Here is a 19,968-nt window from a genome sequence, read left to right on the forward strand (position 1 = left end):
TAATCTTTTTTAGAGCGCGCTGTCGGCCGTTTCTTAAGTCGCGCCGTCAATATTTTGTTGGGCCGCTCCGTTAGTCTTTTCATGAATCGCGCCGTCTTTCTTTTAGGTCGCACCGCCACTATTCTGTTCAAGTCAAGGTGTTGGTGTTTTTGCCAGTCGCGGTGCTTATGTCTTTTTGTGGTCACGTCGTTTAGTTTTTCCAGGGTGACCACTTGGTCACTTTTTTAGTGACCAGTCACTATTGGTCACTATTTTTTCAATAGCCACTAAAAGTCACTGTTTACAACAAAGCTTTCTGTTTTTATTATTTTTTAAAGGGTCCCCTCTTTGCACTATTTTGAGATATCCGTTTTTGGTGACGGACCGTAAAATTTTTCTAATGGCGCCTTCAGTCTTTTGGTGGGCCGCTCCGTTAGTCTTTTCTTGAATCGCGCCGTCTTTCTTTTAGGTCGCACTGCCACTTTTCTGTTCAAGTCAAGGTGTTGGTGTTTTTGCCAGTCGCGGTGCTTATGTCTTTTTGTGGTCGCGTCGTTTAGTCTTTTCCAGAGTGACCACTTGGTCACTATTTTAGTGACCAGTCACTATTGGTCACTATTTTTTCAATGGTCACTAAAAGTCACTATTTACAACAGAGTTTTCTGTTTTTTATTATTTTTTAAAGGGTCCCCTCTTTGCACTATTTTCAGATATCCGTTTTTGGTGACGGACCGTAAAATTTTTTTAAAGGCGCCTTCAGTATTTTGTTGGGCCGCTCCGTGAGTCTTTCCTTGAATCGCGCCGTCTTTCTTTTAGGTCGCACCGCCATTTTTCTGTTCAAGTCAAGGTGTTGGTGTTTTTGCCAGTCGCGGTGCTTATGTCTTTTTGTGGTCGCGTCGTTTAGTCTTTTCCAGGGTGACCACTTGGTCACTATTTTAATTCCAGTCACTATTGGTCTTTTTTTTTCAATAGCCACTAAAAGTCACTGTTTACAACAAAGCTTTCTGTTTTTATTATTTTTTAAAGGGTCCCCTCTTTGCACTATTTTGAGATATCCGTTTTTGGTGACGGACCGTAAATTTTTTCTAAAGGCGCCTTCAGTCTTTTATTGGGCCGCTCCGTTAGTCTTTTCTTGAATCGCGCCGTCTTTCTTTTAGGTCGCACTGCCACTTTTCTGTTCAAGTCAAGGTGTTGGTGATTTTGCCAGTCGCGGTGCTTATGTCTTTTTGTGGTCGCGTCGTTTAGTCTTTTCCAGGGTGACCACTTGGTCACTTTTTTAGTGTTCAGTCACTATTGGTCACTAATTTTTCAATGGTCACTAAAAGACACTATTTACAACAGAGCTTTCTGTTTTTTAGTATTTTTCAAAGGGTCCCCTCTTTGCACTATTTTGAGATATCCGTTTTTGGTGACGGACCGTAAAAATTTTCGTAAGGCGCCTTCAGTTTTTTGTTGGGCCGCTCCGTTAGTCTTTTCTTGAATCGCGCCGTCTTTCTTTTAGGTCGCACCGCCACTTTTCTGTTCAAGTCAAGGTGTTGGTGTTTTTGCCAGTCGCGGTGCTTATGTCTTTTTGTGGTCTCTTCGTTTAGTCTTTTCCAGGGTGACCACTTGTTCACTAGTTTAGTGACCAGTCACTATTGGTCTCTATTTTTTCAATGGTCACTAAAAGTCACCATTTACAAAAAAGCTTTCTGATTTTTAATAATTTTTAAAGCGTCCCTCCCCTCTTTGCACTGTTTTGAGATAACCGTTTTTGGTGACGGACCGTAAATTTTTTCTAAAGGCGCCTTTGGCACCAATATATACTAAAATTGAGGGGGGAGCGCGCCGAAAAAACGCATTTTTTTTCAAAATTTTTCAAAAAATGCCTATTAGTTCAAAATAATGCCTGCGGAGCAGAATTTTTGGCCAAAACAGGGACTTTTTAGTACTTTGGCAGAGCTTGAAAATTTAATTTGCAAGAGCTAAAAAAAAGATCGACAAAAAATTCGAAAATTGTCGTAGTCACTATTTTTCTCTCAAAAAATGGTCACCCTGGTCTTTTCTGAAGCTTCGCGCCGTCATTCTTTTCGTAAGTCGCGTCGTCAGTCTTTTCTAGAAAAGTTACATTTTTTTTCCACAAAAAAAACGTACACCACTTGAAAAAATTGCCCTTTTTTCACTTCAAATCTTTCAACTTGACGCCATCTGCAACACAAAAAAAACACTCATTGAAAAACATAAGTTGCGCTAGCGATAATCAAATCGGAATATATACATTTTTTTCGGTTTTACAACTTGTTTAACAGAATCATTAGTATTCTTAGGTATGTTGGCTTACAATGAAGTCAAGTTTTTAAGCGTCTCCGGCACTCTTAGTCTGGAGGTGAGGTAATTAATACGCCTGGTACGCCAAAGGTGGTGAGTTTGAATCTGACTAGGACCTGTTTTTTTTCAAACGACAAATATTTTCAAACGACAAAATATGCTCAACTCTATCAGTCAACTCTGAGCCAACGGTCTTTCTTTCACTGATTCTTGTCGGCAATAGCATCTCTTCATCCAGGCTAGCCTCGCCAAATTGCTCTTTTCTCAAATGAGTTTCAAGAATGACGGTTTTGGACCCGTGTTTAAGATTCCAGGTTGATATGATTCGAAATCGACAGAACAGGTGGTTTTGGCCCATTTTTTTGAGAACAGCCGATTTGTCAATGCTGAAGGGCCAAGATTATCTTCCGCTACTGCGACAGTTGGTATGCCACTTCTATTTCCATCGTGCTTTCGGATATCCACTCTTAGCTACACCTTAAAATTAATATCCCAGACGAAGGGCATTAAAGAACATAAAGACTGACTGAGATCAAAACTACCAAAGAAATCAAAGCCGCCAAGAAGTTTGTCTCAGACGAAGGTCGGTAAACAACAAAAAATTAAACCAAGTCAACATAACCTTTTCAGCTAAAGCTCGATTTTTTTCAAGGCTTTAGTATTACTAGTTTTCAGATCTTCTCCAGTAAAACAGCCGCCACACAGCATTACTCTTCGGTCAACAACGCCAAGGGCTCATCTTGTGTTTAACACAGCGCTTTACAATACCACCAAAATGTTGAGTAAATATGCAGTCTATAAGAACGCTTTCTGGCGAATATGTCAACAAAATGTTTAAAGTTCAATCAATTGGGGATCTTACATCAATACGTTTGATTTCTTTTCGTTTTTTTTATTACTGGATCCAACCTCACTATCTTGTAGTGACAGGGCGACTAATTCTGGCTTGTTTATAGACAAGCATAACTTTCATATCAGAATCTGAACCGCCGCCTGCAGATCTTGACTTTATGGCGGAAAATAGCGTACCATTTTGACTACTCCTTCCCCTTTAAGACTAATCTCATCGTCGACTTTTAGGTTTAAGAATCTAGTGTTTTATCCGGCAACATTTGTTGATAAAGATTCCTTGAAAATGAATAGGACAATGTGATGTTAATTGGTTGGGATAGTGATTTTAAACGTTTAATTTTAATAAAGTTTTCTTTAAAGCGCAAAGTTTTATTATAATCGATTTTTATTATGGAGGTATCAAAGGAGAGGCCAGTAAGTGGGAAATCGAAAATAGTAGAACAAGATCATTAGAATATTATTATAAAAGAAAGATATGAAAGCAAGATAGTTTTTGTTGCACCGCACAGTCGAAAGATCATAAACGACAAGTATTTTGGGCACAGATTTAACATTAGAAATAGTAAAAAAAAATCTCAATATTTTTAAAAATTGAGTCTATTGCTAAATCGGGTTATGGCACTACCACACTTAAGTCATTTTTATATTTGAGCCTAATATTCATCTGCCCATTTCATCCCTGTATATGCGAGTCTATATCATTAATTCAATTATTTTAGTTGATGAAATACAATTTGCTTAAATCTTTCTTTTTAAAGAAGTTTTATTAGAAATAATAGTTCGTGGTTATTATCCACCACGTGGTATCTAGATGAAAATTAGAAATGAGATGATTGGCGTTAAAGGTTCAAAATAATTAGATGTTTTGTAATAATCAGCACCAAATAAGTAGTTCTGAAAAGAATAAACACCCCGATAAAGGACTCATGCAGCAAAATAGCGGTAGAACTATTTTGAGAGAAGGAGAAAACTTCAGGAAAATGGTTCAAGTTCTTATAGACTACAAAATAGAATAAACTGTTACCTAAGAATTATTACAGTGTTCGATTTAATAATAACTTTCAGGAATTGTTCATGACATAGCTATGTATGCTGATACGTTCGAAGTGCAGGGGTCATTCAAGCTTGTAGAGGTGACCTTGAACTCGGGGTCAAGTGAGGACCTCTCAGTGCGAGTGGTGTGCGATGCATTCAAAAAGGAGCTGGGTGAAGTTGAAAAGGAACTGCAGAGGATTAATGGGCCAGCTTTTGGACTGCAGACGGTCCCAGATTTGTACCCTGGTATGAGATGTGTTACGTTTGACAAGAGAATGAGGTAAGCTAATTCAAAACAGCGATAGGTGAAAAATTTGAGGGGTTATTCTCATTCGCGAAGGACCGATTGCGCGAAAATTTCTTATCAATCAACACCCTTTAAACTATCCTAAATCGACGGAATTTATCGTCTATTTCTTTCGAATACTGCTCTCTAATTGGTTGACAAAATTTTTTGTGCGTTCGGTCCTTCGCTCATGAGGAAATCCCTCAAAAGTTTTGATCTAATTTAAGTCTGATCGAAGTTTTTGGTCAAAAAGCTAATAATATATTCGATCTCGCAGGTTGTAGCAGTTCCCTTTATAGCAGCTCGCGTTCTATGTAACAGCTCTTGAATGTAGTAATTGCTCTGTAATTGCTATGTAGCAGGTCTTAAAAGTTACCAAAAAGTTAATCAAATCGGTCTGGTTAAGTGACAATGAGTGACAATAATCTCCTTAAGTTTATTGACCTTGTTCCTGCTGTATGTTGGCTCTGCTATGCTTAGATGGATTTTGGCATAAAATGATTTATCATAGAATGTGATTCCTATTCTTTTTTTTTGTTTTTGCTTCAGGAAATTCCTTCGCTCTGAAGTGTGCAATGTCTTCTTGGATAACCAAAGATCTGTCTCTTGCAGATCACTCGATTACGGGCATCTGGTCACAGTTACTTCCGATTTCGTAAGGCCACTGCCGAAGTCTCTATCCCACGAAGCAGTCCCATTTAGATGCATTACTCTTTACCTGAACAGAGTTGCAAAAACACGAGAAAGTGGTGTTGATATTACTGGATTAGAGGAACGTCTGGAAAGATCAGGACTTCTCAGTGCTTCGGTTAAATCGCTAATAGTGACCGGATTCGATGGTGATGAGTTTTGTGGCGATGTTCAGCTACAAAATGGGAAATTGTTGTCATTTTTTCTTCGAGAAAATTTTAAAACTCTCGTGATATTCAAACCAGAGACTAAATTACAGTTTGATTTTATCAAAATGGCATCAGTTGAGAACCTGAAGTTAAAAGCGAAAACAATTTTTATGGAAGATCTCCTTGAGCGAGTTGATCAATATCAAAACAAATTGATTCCTGAAAATGAAGATCATACTTCTAGAAGTTCACCGCAATCAAAAAACTCTGCGACAAATTCGACAAAACTTCAACAGAGATTTGTCCAGAATTGGTCTGAACATTTTGACACAATCAACCTAAATGGCCTAGACAACCCTGGTTTTGTATCTGCTCGCGAAAGCAAAAACCCACGAGGTGGAAAGTCTGACCTTGATTTTGAGAGAGAAGTTTCCAGTTCAGAAAATGCAATGCTGCAGTGTGATTCGGGAGATGCTAGTGTTCGGTTATTAAACAGACAAAAGCACCGTTTTGAAAACGAAGAAAGATCGTCTCTCGGACAAGAAACGGTTTCTGAGAGTGTAAAGTCATTGAGAAATATGAAGTTAGCCGAGATGATCAAAAAGAAATCTCGAAAAGGAGTAAATTTGTCTTCAAGCTCAGAGAACACCCAAGAAACTAGATTGGAAAATAAAGATATTTTAAAGGACAACGAGCAAAGGAGTGATGCTTACTTACAGTCTGGGAGTGAGTCTTCAGTAATCTCCGACGAGACCGAAAGTTCAGCTTTACCTTTCCCATACACTTATGAGAAACAGGACTTAAATGTTGCTAGCTTCAAAAATGAAGACAGCTCTTTTTCAAACTTGATGAACGAAGGTTTACCTGTCCATTTCTACGATGATGCCATCGTGATTGGGAAAACACAGAAGCCTTGGAATTGTACCAACCAGTTTATGGAAAATGTTAATTGGACAATGCGAGAAGAGAATATGAACATATTGAGTAGTTATATCTTCCCAATAAGTGCGATTTGGGGTTCAGATGTAATCGGAATTGCCAGTGACGACTTTCAGAGAAAATTAAATGTTGTCAATTTGTGCTTATGGATGCAGGCTACGAGATTAGTTAGAGTATTTGAGGAACGCGCGGACGGATATTACCGTGGCATAAATTTGAATGGTCCGGCATTTGTAATAGTTGTGCCAAACTATAAGTCGGCAATGAGAGTTGAGGAGGTCATATAAAATTTCAGCAGATATATTTATTCTAAGGAAGCCAGAAGAAAAGAAAGTGAAAACTTTCAGTATGATATCAAAAACCAAAACTCACGGAACCAAGAACAGAATAAAACAAGGATAATCGCTTGCTATGCAAGTATTGCGGAATGTTTCAATCGCAAAGATTACACAAAAAATCAATAATGAAGAAAAATTTTGTCTCATTGATTCCAAAAATGAATGAATTCTGTCTTTTTTCTTGCAAAAATGTCTGGTACTTTGAGCTTTCTTTCCTATTTACACCATCGGAACGTAGTGTGATAGTACGATGCAACTTTTTTTTCCAGCTTAAGTCGCAAATTGAAATATTGATTTTTGAAATGCATATTTTACTTACATTTTGGCGCAATACATTCTATTTTATTACATGCAAAGTTAATGTGTTTAACCTTAGTTTATTACAGTCCAAATTATGACCTGCAAAATTTGAGTTTTTGTGCATTTTAAAGCTCCTGAATATTTACCGCTTTTCGCTCGTGCTTCGCCTATGTGTAGAGAAATTGCTGTTGATTCTTTACGGGTTTCATTTTCCCCAAGTGGACAATTGTTTTGTTTCGGTATAATTTCAGTAGATCTCTTAATTGCTCATATTATTGACGATTGATTTAGCCGAGTAATCAAAACAGGTCTTGGACGATTGATTGAGTCGCATGTATTTTTGCTTGTTGTTTACTTTTAGAGGAACTGTAGCTAGGCATGCGAGAGGAAGACATATGGCTGAGTAGAAATGGAAAGTAACATCTAATCTTGTGGTTTTAAGAGTCGATGAAAGTCGTTCAGGTTAATATAGGTCGTGATGATTTTTTTTTAAAATTTTTAATATGAGTTCACGCTCAAACTTCTTTTTTTTTCGCCGTTTGAATTTGGATTTCTTTTCAATTTCAGTTCTTTTATTTTGATTAAAGGAATGCAAACTCTATCGAAGAGCTAAAGTGTATAGGTCACAAAAAACGTGATCGACTTCTTGTTTCGAAAGTGGAATTTAATTTTTAGATTTCCCAGTGGAATAAAAATTTTGCTTAATAATCCAGTTTTCTCAAATTGGGTTATTTTGATCAAGAAGGTGCCAATCATGATTTGTTCTGGAAATTGAAAGAGCCATCTATTTTTTCTTTTGAATTTTGAAAGTAAAAGTTTTTTTGAAAAAACATTGTGTTTTTTCTCTTTTCTTGCGTTCTTGATTTCTTTTCCAATTGTCTGTTGTCTATGTTATAAATGCGCAATCGAGGCTCAAAAACGAAAAAAAAGTTAATTTCATGAACCTCGAAATCACGAAGAAAACAAGGGCCATGACTTCTTATAAAAAAAGGAAAAATAATTTAAGCCATTAAGTCGTCGGATTCGTACATACCATAAATAAAAATCAAATTTGAAATTGAATCTTGAAGTTCTCTGACTCTCTTTCCTGGTCGATTTTTTTTATCGATTAGTTATTTTTTGTTTCCTTTTTCCTTTCTCCGAAAATTAAAAACTGGAAAGAAATTTTGAGGCTGTTTACCTATAGGAGTTTCTTCATGCTCCGACCACCGAAAATTGATTCAATTTTGTATCCGAGTGTACTTCAATTTGTTCAGTTTTTACTTTTTTCAACTTATATTTTCCTTCAAAATCAGGTAATAAACTATAATAAGTTTAGTTGGAATTTTATAGAATTTTTCCTGAGTTTTCTTGTATTTTTTCATTTTTAAAGCTCTTGCCGTTTTGTGTCTGCGAAGTTATCCTAGTGCTGTATAAACAGTTTATTATAAACAGTTTATTAGACTGTCTCGTCCCAATATGAAATCATAATTTTCAGCTTTGCGGTGGCTACCAGCTGACACTGATTAGAATACTAAAATTCAAGCCCATATTAAGTAACCGCCTCGACCATTTTTCAATCTGTCATGGCTTTTTAAGTCGCGTTTCGTGCCTTTTCAAGTTGGTAGGTTCTGTTTTTTTTTTAAATTAGTTTTTCTTTAAAGGAAAAAGTCATTTAGGTTGATCCCCGTTCAAGTTTGATTTTTCGCAGTTTGACTTTTAATTTATTTTCAAGCTAGTTCATTTCCTTTAAAAGAAAGGCAAGCTCCACTGTCGAACATCAAAAGTGTGCAGTTCACTAAAAAAAATTGGATAATTTTTAGTTTCAAAAATGGGCTCTGGTTTTACCAACTCCCCGCGGAAGAATTACGACTTGATCCAATTTTCTCTGAATGAGATTACGAAAAAAAGTCCAATCTTGAATAATTCTTGAAATTCAGATTGAAGTCATTGAACGGATTGAAAATTTTTTGAAAATCCGCCTCCCCCCCCCCCTCCCTCGATTGAAAACCCTAGATCTGCCCCTGATTCACAAATGTCAATTTCCTTTGGCCACTTTAAAGTCGTAAATATATCTGCTTTAATTTGGTCGAACAGATCTTTGCAAAATGTTTGAGCCGATTCCTCAAATGGAAACCACGCATTAAAATCGATTACGGCTGGGGCGATTCATCCGTCTGTCACATGTTAATCACTACACCCACTCGTTTGCTGGAAAACCTGAACTCCAACAAAGTCAACTTCAACCGGACGAAAGTTTTCATGATAGAAGAGTGTGATATCATTTTTGAGAGCATGAACAGAGAAATGACCGAATGCATGAATAAGTTCAAGAGATCTGAAGGTCAACGACTCGTAGGCGATTGGCGTTTCTTTTTGTTTTCACGGTTTTATCATCGGAAAATGGACTCGTTTTTGAAAGTTCGAAAGTGGAAGGTTAAAAGTAAGCCTGAAAATGTATCAATAATTTTCGCAGACTTATTCCAAGGAACTACTTTCATGGGTGCTAACAATTGTCCGTTGATTTGTAGTCCAAAGTCACCTGAAAAATATCAACTAGCATTTAGAGTTTTGGATGTTAATTGCGCTGAGAACTCCAATGTAGTATTTCTTTGCTCGCACGAAGAAACTTGTCTCTATTTAAGTTCAAGATTATTTGACGAAGGTTACAATGTTGTTCGTATGATTCACGGCAAAATCGATTCAAGGCTTCAACCTGAAAACCAACTAGATAATCTTAAAAAGTCCGTTACTATCGTAGTAACAACAGATAGTGGTTTAGCCAGTTTGAGAGAAATTGAATTGGCCTTTGACGTCGTGGTGTTCTACGAAGGAGTTGATTATCATCATTTGGATGCTGAATTCGTTTTGAGCCGAAGGTGTAGCGTTCTTTTAACTGCTCTTTCGGAGCAAAGGGCAGCGAAACCAAAAGTATTTCACTTCATTTCAGAACGAGAAACAGTCAGCTATATTACAATGCTAAATGAGAAGTTGAAAACTTCAGGTAATCTGAACTGTTTGAAAGGAAATGTTGGCAAAAATTTTCAAGACATGGTTGAAGAGATGTTTGTGAATTATGAAAAACAGAAAATCAAACCAGGAAAAGTTTTCAGTCTCTGTGATTCGATGTTACTTCATCCAAGATATGCGACCGTTTCCAAACGGTTTATAAATTGCGGCAATCTAAGTTGTGAACAAAGGCATCAAATTTTGCCAACAGATTGGCCTGGTAATGACCCTAAACATGTGAAGCTACCAACTCATGGATACTTTCGGATTCGAGTTAGACAAGTTACTGGAGCTAATTCGTTTTTTGCAACTCTTGATGATTACAGAGAAAAACAAACGGAGCCTTACCAAGAATTCAGCCGGGATGTTTTACGACAGATTGAAGACGAGATCGATGATTGTGTCCCGTTTTTGAAACTAGTAGACCCAAAGTCTGTGAAAGCAGGAAAACTTTATTTGATAAAACGGAATAGAATTTTACACCGTGCTGTAGTTACAAAATTTCATTCGACAAACTCGTTCGGACATCCAACTTCCGTTGATGTTTTTCGTGTGGATGTTGGCGATACCATTTTTGACATCCAAATCTCGAATGTCCACGAGATACCGAAAATCGAAAGGGATGTACGTCGTATCCCTGGACAAGCTTTCAAAGTAATCATTCTGGGACTCACAGGAGTAGATGGGAAACTTGACTTTCCTCCTCAAATTGTTAAGTACGTTGAAGATAAAATTCAGGGAAAACTTCTAGAAGGAATGATTGTTTTATCGTTGAGTAACGTTATGTTTGTTCACTTATTGACACTTCGTGAAAAAATGGCGGATGGTTCTTATCCAAAAGCTGGTTATAGAATAAAAAACGACCTTCTGGAAAAGAAGTACTGTGTCAAAAATGACAACCAGATGTTTCTAATTCACGAAGCGGCAAAAGAACTTTTTGAAGAATTGCCAGTTTTGAAAAAACTTCTGGCTGCAACTGATATACGTTACCACGAAGATGACAAACTGAGTCAAGGAGAGTTTTCGCCTTGTTATTTAGTCGCGAGTCATACCAAGAAAAACATTAACGAATTTTTTGTAATTAAACGAGAAACGCTCGCTGGCATTGAGAAGCTAAACGAACGAATCGCGAAAGAAGCGCCAAGTTATAATGCAGTTGCGCAAACCGAACCTGGTAAATATCTAGTGGCGAATGTCAAACGAAAAGAAAGTAGCAGTGCTAACACGTGGGCTAGAGCGAAAGTAGTGAGAGTTAACGTTGTGAAAAAAGAGGCGAATGTACTCTTGATTGATACTGGTGAAATGCATGTAGTGAAATACTCGAGGTTGAAAGTGTGCCCAAATGATGTGTTTGTATTACCCTCTGCAGCTATTGGCTGTTGTTTAGTGGGCATTAGACCGGTTGAAGCCGCCTATGGATACAGGTGAGTTTGATGGATTCAATCTTAAACTCTTTACCATGTATCATCGTAATTTTAGCTATTTTTTTAATCAAACTTTTTACCGATTTGTTTGAAAATGTATGAAAAGAAATGTTAAAATTAAGGTTAATTAAGGAAGTAGCTCGCATTCTATTGCTCCGAGCTCTTGGTTACGAAGTTTTGTCCCATAAAGAAAAGTGAGGAAGTTTCGTGGATTTTGATGCTGCCAATCAACAGGTTCAAGTTGATGCAATTTGTTCACATTAATTTCAGAACTGACTGTAATTTCTTGCTGTTTTGTTTTCGGATTTGATATTTAAAGTTAAGTGTCAATCAACGCCGTGAAGACATTAACATAGGTTGTGCTAATTTTTTGGTACCAAAATCAATTGGTATGATAATTAGGAATTCAAATTAAGGAAGCAGAAATAGCGGGAAAATTTTGGACGAGTTTAAGTTTCGAAATTGGATTTTTATTTCTATATTTAAGCTTGCGATTAGCAAGCGTTATCGAACTGGAATATAGACTTTTTTCGGGTTAACAACTTGCTTAACAGAATCAATTGTATCTTGTTTCACAGTGAGTTCAAACTTTTATGCGTTCTAGGCCAACTTAGGCCGGAGTTAACGATTATTCCTGGGACGGCAGATGTCCTGGGTTCGAATCTGACAAGGACCTGTTTTTTTTTAAACGAAATAAATATTCTATTTCAAATATAATTATCAGTCATGCATTTGTCTGCTTATATGTCGTCGGCTTAGTTGTCACATCTTGGAATTGATTTTTTTGCTGCGCGCTGTTTTCTTTAATGTTACTTTTTTTAGTGTTTGGTTTACTCCTACAATTTGTAATTTTACTTAACTTGATTTCGTTTTTTTCTGTTTGTTTTGTTTGGTTAAGAATTCTTGTTTGATAAAAGCAGCTATAAGGAAAATACATCGGATCGATTTTTTTATTATGATTTTTTTGAAGTTGAGACACTTTGGAAAATTATTCTTTTTTTTTCAAAATTTTACTTATTCTCAAAAACTACTCGACCGATTTTCAAAAAAGTTGTACCAGTGGGAAGTCCGCCCACTGTGATCTGCATAATACCCTAGCCTGCATAAATCCCCTGTAGCCTGCATAATCCCCTGGTCTCTTTTTACTTTAACCCACTTTCGGAAAAGTGTGTGTTGTGTGGGGGATTTTTGACCCTTATTTTTGGATGTTATATATTTTCTCAAAAAATATTCTCCTAAATTTGAGATTTTGTGTTCAATGCATAAAAAAAGTTGTGAAAGCTCCCCTGCGTTAGCGGCTACGCCCAAATGTTTTTCCACAAAATGTTACGGCCTTCAGAAAGTCAAATTTTTTCAATCTTTTGACTTTTCTCGAAAACTACCGTCCCAATTCAGAGATTTTGGTTTTATTGTGTAGAATTTAGTGTGGAAAGCTCCGCTGTTTAAAAAATTACGCAAAAACTTCTTAAACACACAAAGTTATAATCCTCGGAAAAGACAAATTTTCGATTTTATGACCGTTTGTTAAAACTTTTTGACTTTTCTCAGAAAATATTCTCCCAAATCTGAGATTTGGCTTACATTATGTGGAAAGGGTTGTGAGAAGTTCCTCTGCCTTAGCGGCTACGCTCAATTTTTTTACACAAAAACTTATGGCCCTCAGAAGAATCAAGTTTTCTATTTTTTGACTTTATTTAACTTATGATTTTCTCAAAATTTACAATTCCAAATCTGAGATTTTAGTTTCATTGAGTAGAATGGGCTGTGGGAAACTCCCATGCATAGTTGCTTACGCCCAAATTTCTTTGAGCAAAAAGTCATGACCCTCGGAAAAGTCATGACCCTCGGATTTTTGACCGTTTATTGAAACTTAACTTTTCTCGAAAATACCCTCTCAAATCTGAGGTTTTGATTTCAATCAAAATACGGGTTGTGGTAAGCTCTCCTGTTTCAGCCCAATTTTTGTAACGAAAGAAGTTATGACTCTCGGAAAAGTCAATCTTTTCATTTTTTGACATTTTTTGACTACAGAAACTTCACTCCTACATCTGAGATTTTTGTGTCAATGGGTAGAACTGGTTATGGGAAGCTCTCTTGCATAATTGGTTACGCTAAATTTTTTAAAACAAAGTTTATGAACCTGGGAAACGCCATTGTTTTGATTTTTTATCAATATTTTGAAACTTTTCGACTCTTCGCGAAAACAATTCAATCTGATATTAAGGGTTTAATCGAGGCAGCAGGTGTTGGGAAGCCTCCGTGCATAAGATGGGAAGCGTACAGAAATTTTGTACAGAAAATTTTGTACAGAAAAAAAATTTGTTTCTGGGAAAAATCCTAAATCACAAAAAAATTCCTTAATATTTTAATTGAGCAACAACTAAGGTACTCCAACAATTTTAACAGGTACTCCAACTTCACACAGGTACTCCAACTTTAGCTGCACCTCTAGTGTTCCTCGGCCCAATTTATTTCGGCCTAATTTTTATTGGCTTAATGACCTTAATTTGGGTCGCTTTATAGGGAAACACAATTTAACACTTTCTTCGCATTTTTCAAATAGTTTGAAATATTTTTTCTTTATGGAAAATTGTTTTCAAATTAAGTTTTTTTTCTGAAAGTTCTTCTGAGTTTCAAAAAAGGAGTGTCAATTGAAAGACCACCTACTCCACTCAGTGGCTGTATAGTCCCATAGACTTTCTTTTTACTTGAACCCACTGTCATTAGCCTTCGAAGAAGTCTGTGGGGAAATATTTGACCCTTTTTTATTTTGTTTTCGTTTTAACAAAAACGACCCTTCTGAAATCTAAAACCTTGCTTTCAATAAAAAGAACGGTTTTTGAAACGCTCCCTGCATGAGCGGCTACGCCCAAATTTTTGTTAAAACATAAAGTTATGGCCTTTGGAATAGTCAAATTTTTGATTTTGATCCGTTTTGTGAATATTTTTTTTGACCTTTCACGAAAACTGACATCTCATATCTGATATTGGGGGTTCAATGCAGATAACTGGAAGTGAGAAGCTCCCCTACCTGGGCGGTCACTCTTAAAGTAATTTACACAAAAGTTATCGCCCTCGGAAAAATCAAGTTTTTTGATTTTTCGACCGTTTTTTAAACTTTTTTGAATATTCCCGAAAACTAACCTGCCATATCTGAGATCTTCTGTTAACTCTTAAAAAGGGTTGTGGAAAGATCATTTGCTTATGCAACGACTCCCAAATTTTTCTGACGCCAAAAATTATGGTCCTCGGAAAATTCAATTTTTTTAGTTTTGTTTTAGTTTTTGAACTTTTCGAGAACTACCCTCCAAATTCCAAGATTTTGGGTTCAATCGAAATTACATGTTGCTTGAATAACTTCTGCACAAGTGGCTACGCCCTGTTTTTTTTACACAAAAAGCTATGATTCTCGGATATGTCAAATTTTTAAATAGTTGACCGTTTTTTGGGTTTTCTCGCCAACTATCCTGCCATATCTGAGATCTTCTGTTAATTCTTAAAAAGGGTTGTGGAAAGATCATTTGCTTATGCGACGACTCCCATTTTTTTCTGACGCCAAAAATTATTGTCCTCGAAAAATTCAACTTTTTTTGTTCTCTTAGTTTTTGAATTTTTCGAGAACTACCCTCCAAATTCCAAGATTTTGGGTTCAATCGAAATTTCATGTTGCTTGAATTACTTCTGCATAAGTGGCTACGCCCTTTTTTCACAAAAAGCTATGATTTTCGGATATGTCAATTTTTTCTATTGTTGACCGTTTTCTGAATTTTCTCGCCAACTATCCTGCCAAATCTGATATCATAGGTTAAATCGAAGCAACAGGTTGATGAACGCCTTTTTTTATACCTGGCTATGTTCAGTTTGTTTAAGAAAAAAATTATGGCCTTCAAACAAGTCGAAGTTTTGAAACTTTGACAGTTTGTTTTTGGATTTTTTTTGCTTTACGCGAAAACTACCGTGCCATTTCTCCGGTTGTTTTCAATCGAGGATCCCGGTTTTGGGTATCTTCTCTGCTTAAGTGGCCACAACCTGCTTTTAGTAGAAAAAACTTATGGATTTTAGAAATCCTTTTGACCGTTTTGTAGAAGTTTTTTTGAATTTTCTTAAAATTTACTCGATCAAATTTGAGATGAAAAGTTCAATTGGAAGAACTGGTTGCTAAAATGGTTCATGTAGAAGGGGCGACTATTTAGTTTTTGGTATTAAAAATGTTATCCTCCTTGGGAAGAGTCTCAAAGTTTTTTACTCTCGCATATTTTAGTAGAGAAAGAACTAAGGTTTTGGTGGGCAAAGTCCAGTTTTTGAAATCACTTTCTTTGTGCTGCATCAGTCTAGCATATTGTTTCAAAATCAAACAGGTATCTCCAGACTTAGCTGGCCCCTAGTTGCCTTTTATCGAGACATACGAAAATTTAGTTTCACTTAGTTCTTACTTTAATTTTTTTTCGACTTACAGTTTTTTCATGTTTGTGTTGTATCGCAAGTAGTGCTAAGCTCCGCTTCGCCTCTTTGCTTGATATTTTTTTCAGCTGAATAAAACCTATACCTACTGATCCAGTTTTCTCACATTTTGGATTAAAATATCACTCATAAATTGTTTTTGGAGTTTGAAGAGTTTTGAGGGCATATATTTTTCATCTGTCGGCTGTTTCAGTTTGTTTCAAACTGCAGTCTCAGAGAGCGAAGTTTGATTTTCACACTAAGTTTTTTCCTAGTGCCCCGAGCACTGAAAATTTGGGAGGAACATGGTATTCGGTCTTCTTTTAGGTTTTAAATTACTTTCTACCCAAAATTATGTGCCACTAACAAAGGTCAGGTGAGGTCGAGTGATATAACCAATGAAAGCCCTTTTAATCGTGATTCGATCGATTCTTGAAAAGTGCCAAAAGTTAACCAAAATTGTGAAACTGATCGAGAAAACTGGTTGAAAAATTGAGTTTTATTCCAAATTAAAACCAGTGAGTCAAGAGATAGTTCTTTTCTGGCATCAATAGTCCAACATTAGTCCCTCTCCCCATGCGCAAATAAAACAACACAAATTTGATTAATAATTGAAATTCATTGTATATTTTTTGAAAATAAGTAAACAACTTGCAACTGAAACTTTGTGTTTCAAATTCTTCTGTTTTTGGCTATCTTGCCGATTTTCAAATTTACTGACTAGATTTACAAATCTGACAGTTTTTCAAATAGTTTTAAATTTGTAAATTTGAACTAACACTTTTTTTCAGCTCTTTTCGGCCATTTTGCTGGAAGTTGAGTTTAAATTGTGACCTTGTATGACGTTTCAGACATGAATTCCGAGAATTTCTGAAAGAGCTGTCCAACTATGAAGAATACGAAATAGCTGCCTACCCTGCGCCTGACAGTTCTAACTCCAAATCGTCACTAATAGCTGTAGAACTCTTCTACAAAACAACCAAAGCATCATCGCCAAAACTAGCAAGGTCTTCAGCTAAGCATGCTACTTTGTCTAAAGTTATGTGTTCAAGAGGTCTTGCAGTAGGGTTAGCAGAAACAATGGACCCTATCTTCAATTCGAGTTTCAAGTCCAAATTGCTGAAGTTTCACATTGCAACTGAACTTACTGACGCGGACAGGGCGACAATGTTTCAAGAAATTTTTTCAAAGTGGGGTGAATTTCCAGTCTTAGATGAAGTTGAAGACGAAAATGACAAATTGAAACTTGCCGAAGATTTAGTAATTGTTTTGACATCATATCAAAGCACAAAAGTTTTGCATGTGGCATTAGTAGTCTTTGTGATTGTGTCAAAGTTGGTTGTCATTTCTGAACAAATGATCTCCCGAGTTCTCGAAAAGTGCATGCATGATTTGAAAAATCCAACAGTCGAAATATTAGAAAAGTTCCACGAGTTATTGGCTTCGCTTGACAAAGAAATGGTTAATAATGTTTCTCAATCAGCGCTGAGAGCATTTTTAAAGCAATTTTTGCAGAATGGTTTGAAAATTGAAATTGTAAAAGTGCTTATAGCCTTTTTCGAAGGAATTGATTTTGCTCAAGTTTCTGAGACGGAAATTGAGAATTGTGTGTCGTGCTTTACGACATTAATGCGCAACCATTCGCTCAAAAATTTGCCTAATTTGGCCAAAGTGATTGATGGAATTTCAAAAGAAAGATTTGATTCGCTAGTTAAAAGTTTCAACTATTCGCCTAGTTTTCTGCAACTATACGTACAGAACTATTCGGAGACGCTTGATAAAGTTACAAAAGTGAGTATGATTAAAGTGATGACAAAGTTCATGGCAGTTCAAAGTTTAAAAATCGTTGTTGGAAATAGCAACGCGTTGTTGGAGTCGCTAGAGCAAGACTGTTCGAACTCGGGAAATATAGCGACCAAAATTCAGGCTAAAAAACTGCTGAATGCAATTATGACGTACAAAAAGGAACTTGTCAGTTCTTCGCTCGCAAACCACATTGGCGGAAGTGCAACTCAAGAAGAAACCGTTAAAGATCTGTCAGAATTGAATATTGACTTGACCTATTATCAGAAGCTTACACCGAAAGCAATTTGGTGGCAAAATGAAAATTCGGTCACTATTCGAGTAGAAATTTTTGGAATCCGAGCTAAACGAACGAAATATAAAAGCGATTCAGTCGTTTTTGAAGCATTGACTAATGATGATAAGTTGTACTGCCTAAATATGGATTTAGCTGAAGAAATCGTCCAAATGGATTCTGGGAGAGCGTTGGAAAAAGTTTCTGGGAGAAGTTTTCAAATCGAAATAACAAAGGTAACCATTTTTTATCATCAATGCATGAAATAAGTTATCGATACCTTGGAAAAATTTAAGAGTAGGTCGGTCGGCTGAAAATTGATGTCATACAATAGTATTAAAGGGGACCCTTGTGGTGATGAGATGGTCGAATCAGGTTCTGTATACATTAATGTGTTTGCTTTCTGTTTCTAGAAAAAGCCTAAAATGTGGGATCATCTTACCACGACTCGATTGTCCAATATCGTCTATGACATAGAGAAAATGGCTCAGTTTGAGGAAAACAACAACAACAGCCAAACAGTCAACTGGACGAAAAACCGAGGCGCGTATTGCTTCAAAAACTGTGTGCCAGATGTGGATCTGCCCCGGTCATCTGGCAGCGAGAGTGGAAAAGAATCAGATGATGATGGCTATGCCCAGGATTCGGACGGGTTGTTGTCGGGAGACGAGTGAAACTCTGGGAGGCGGATTGACTTGCCTTTGATATTCGTTGATAAGCTTGATTGAATTTCAAAAGGTGCTTTATTTTGACGTTGACTGTTGGTTTAAAAAAAACTGGGATTAAATGATGAAACGGCTTGTTTTTTATTTGTTTTGTCAGATCTCAATCAAATCTGATTGTTTCACAGGAATAAATTAATCAAATTTGATTGTTCTAGAGTATCTTCTATAATCTGGATATCTAAAATTATCAGATACAAATAATGAATTTTGAAATTTAAACTCGAAGTTAATGTTTTTGCGTTCCAGTAGTTTCCAAAGTTTTACAGCAGTGGCCATTTGCTGTGCAATTAGCATAGAATCTGCCAAACAAAAAACAAGGATAGCCGGTTATTGTGTAAGTAGTACAGAATGTTCTGACCATAGCCTTAAAAAAGTATATAAAGTGCGGTGCGATAAAAAGATCTGAACGAAAAATAGAACGTAGGCCTATTGGACTTTCATAGTTAAATAGGCCCATTGGCAAACATTTTTTGGCAGAAAAATGACTAGAAAAAAAAACCATAAAAAAGTTTAAAAGAATTTTGATCAGAAGAATTTTTTGAAGTTTTTGATTCTCAAAATGGCCTTAAAAAATTCCTCAAACTAACTTTACTCGAGTAAAACTAAATTTTCACGGCTTATATTCAGCATAAATAAGCTATTGTAAGCCTGGAAGCTCACTTTGCTGGCTCGAAATTAGAATAAAAATCAAAAATTTCAAACCGGTTTTTCTCGACACTGGGAATTGCTTACAATTTTTTGTTTTACAAATTCGATGTCCTTCGAATCACGGAGAGGGCTATGCTATGATATATCACTTGACCCATTCCAGTGGTTTCTTTGTGGTACCTGATTTTATGTGGAAAACAAAAAAGTTTTAAAAAAGTAAAACATACCCGAATACAAAGATCCTCCCCTATTTTCTAATGGTCGGAACAATAAAAGAAAAAGAAAGTGAACATCTTTTTGCAAAAATTGAAACCTGTTGTGCTGTTTATAGGGGCTCGGTAACCAGTACATCTTTCTGACGAGCTTCGTTTTAATGACTAAACGAAGTCTTTACAACATTATCTGTTGTCTATTTTTGACTCGGTTACATCCATTTAAATGCCCTCATCTACAGTGCTGATTTAAATTATCCAGACTAAACGAACAAAACTTGAATTTTCAAACGCGTTTTTCTCAAATTGGGTTAAGATTAGACAAAAAGTGAAGAGAACAAAAGTTGCTTAGAATTTCACCAGAATTAATATGATGCCATTTTTTCTCCGAAATTCTCAACCAAATTTTTACCCCAAAAATGGGTCATTATGGCTTTTTTCAATTAATCAAGAATTACGCTGAAACTACTTTGTTTATTGATAAAAATATTATATCATTAGAAGCCTCTTACGCAGCCCAACAAAGGGTTAATTCTCCAAAAATTTGCGCAAATTGTGTAAAATTTGTTTTTAAGCAAAGAT

At 36.2% G+C, this 19,968-nt stretch overlaps 2 protein-coding genes across 2 annotated transcripts in view; both read left to right on the plus strand.

The window, feature by feature from the left end:
* Window positions 1-19,968, plus strand: part of LOC134852940 (uncharacterized) — a 343,687-nt gene that overhangs the window by 299,190 nt on the left and 24,529 nt on the right. The gene's annotated exons all lie outside the window — the stretch shown is intronic.
* Window positions 4,205-18,751, plus strand: LOC134852863 (uncharacterized). The gene is made up of 5 exons (XM_063868698.1): window positions 4,205-4,450; window positions 5,006-6,512; window positions 8,949-11,284; window positions 16,576-18,037; window positions 18,215-18,751. Exons 1-5 carry the CDS (start codon window positions 4,221-4,223, stop codon window positions 18,473-18,475), a joined length of 5,796 nt encoding a protein of 1,931 aa, XP_063724768.1. The 5' UTR covers window positions 4,205-4,220; the 3' UTR covers window positions 18,476-18,751.

This window comes from Symsagittifera roscoffensis, chromosome 8 (genome assembly GCF_963678635.1).
Source record: "Symsagittifera roscoffensis chromosome 8, txSymRosc1.1, whole genome shotgun sequence".
Lineage (NCBI taxonomy): Eukaryota > Metazoa > Xenacoelomorpha > Acoela > Convolutidae > Symsagittifera > Symsagittifera roscoffensis.

Excerpts from the sequence above, each read along its gene's own strand:
- LOC134852863 (XM_063868698.1), top strand. The coding sequence starts at position 4,221 with ATGTATGCTGATACGTTCGAAGTGCAGGGGTCATTCAAGCTTGTAGAG. Across the intron at positions 4,451-5,005 it reads ACGTTTGACAAGAGAATGAG|GAAATTCCTTCGCTCTGAAG; the intron begins GTAAGCTAATTC and ends TTTTTGCTTCAG. Across the intron at positions 6,513-8,948 it reads CGGCAATGAGAGTTGAGGAG|ATCTTTGCAAAATGTTTGAG; the intron begins GTCATATAAAAT and ends TTGGTCGAACAG.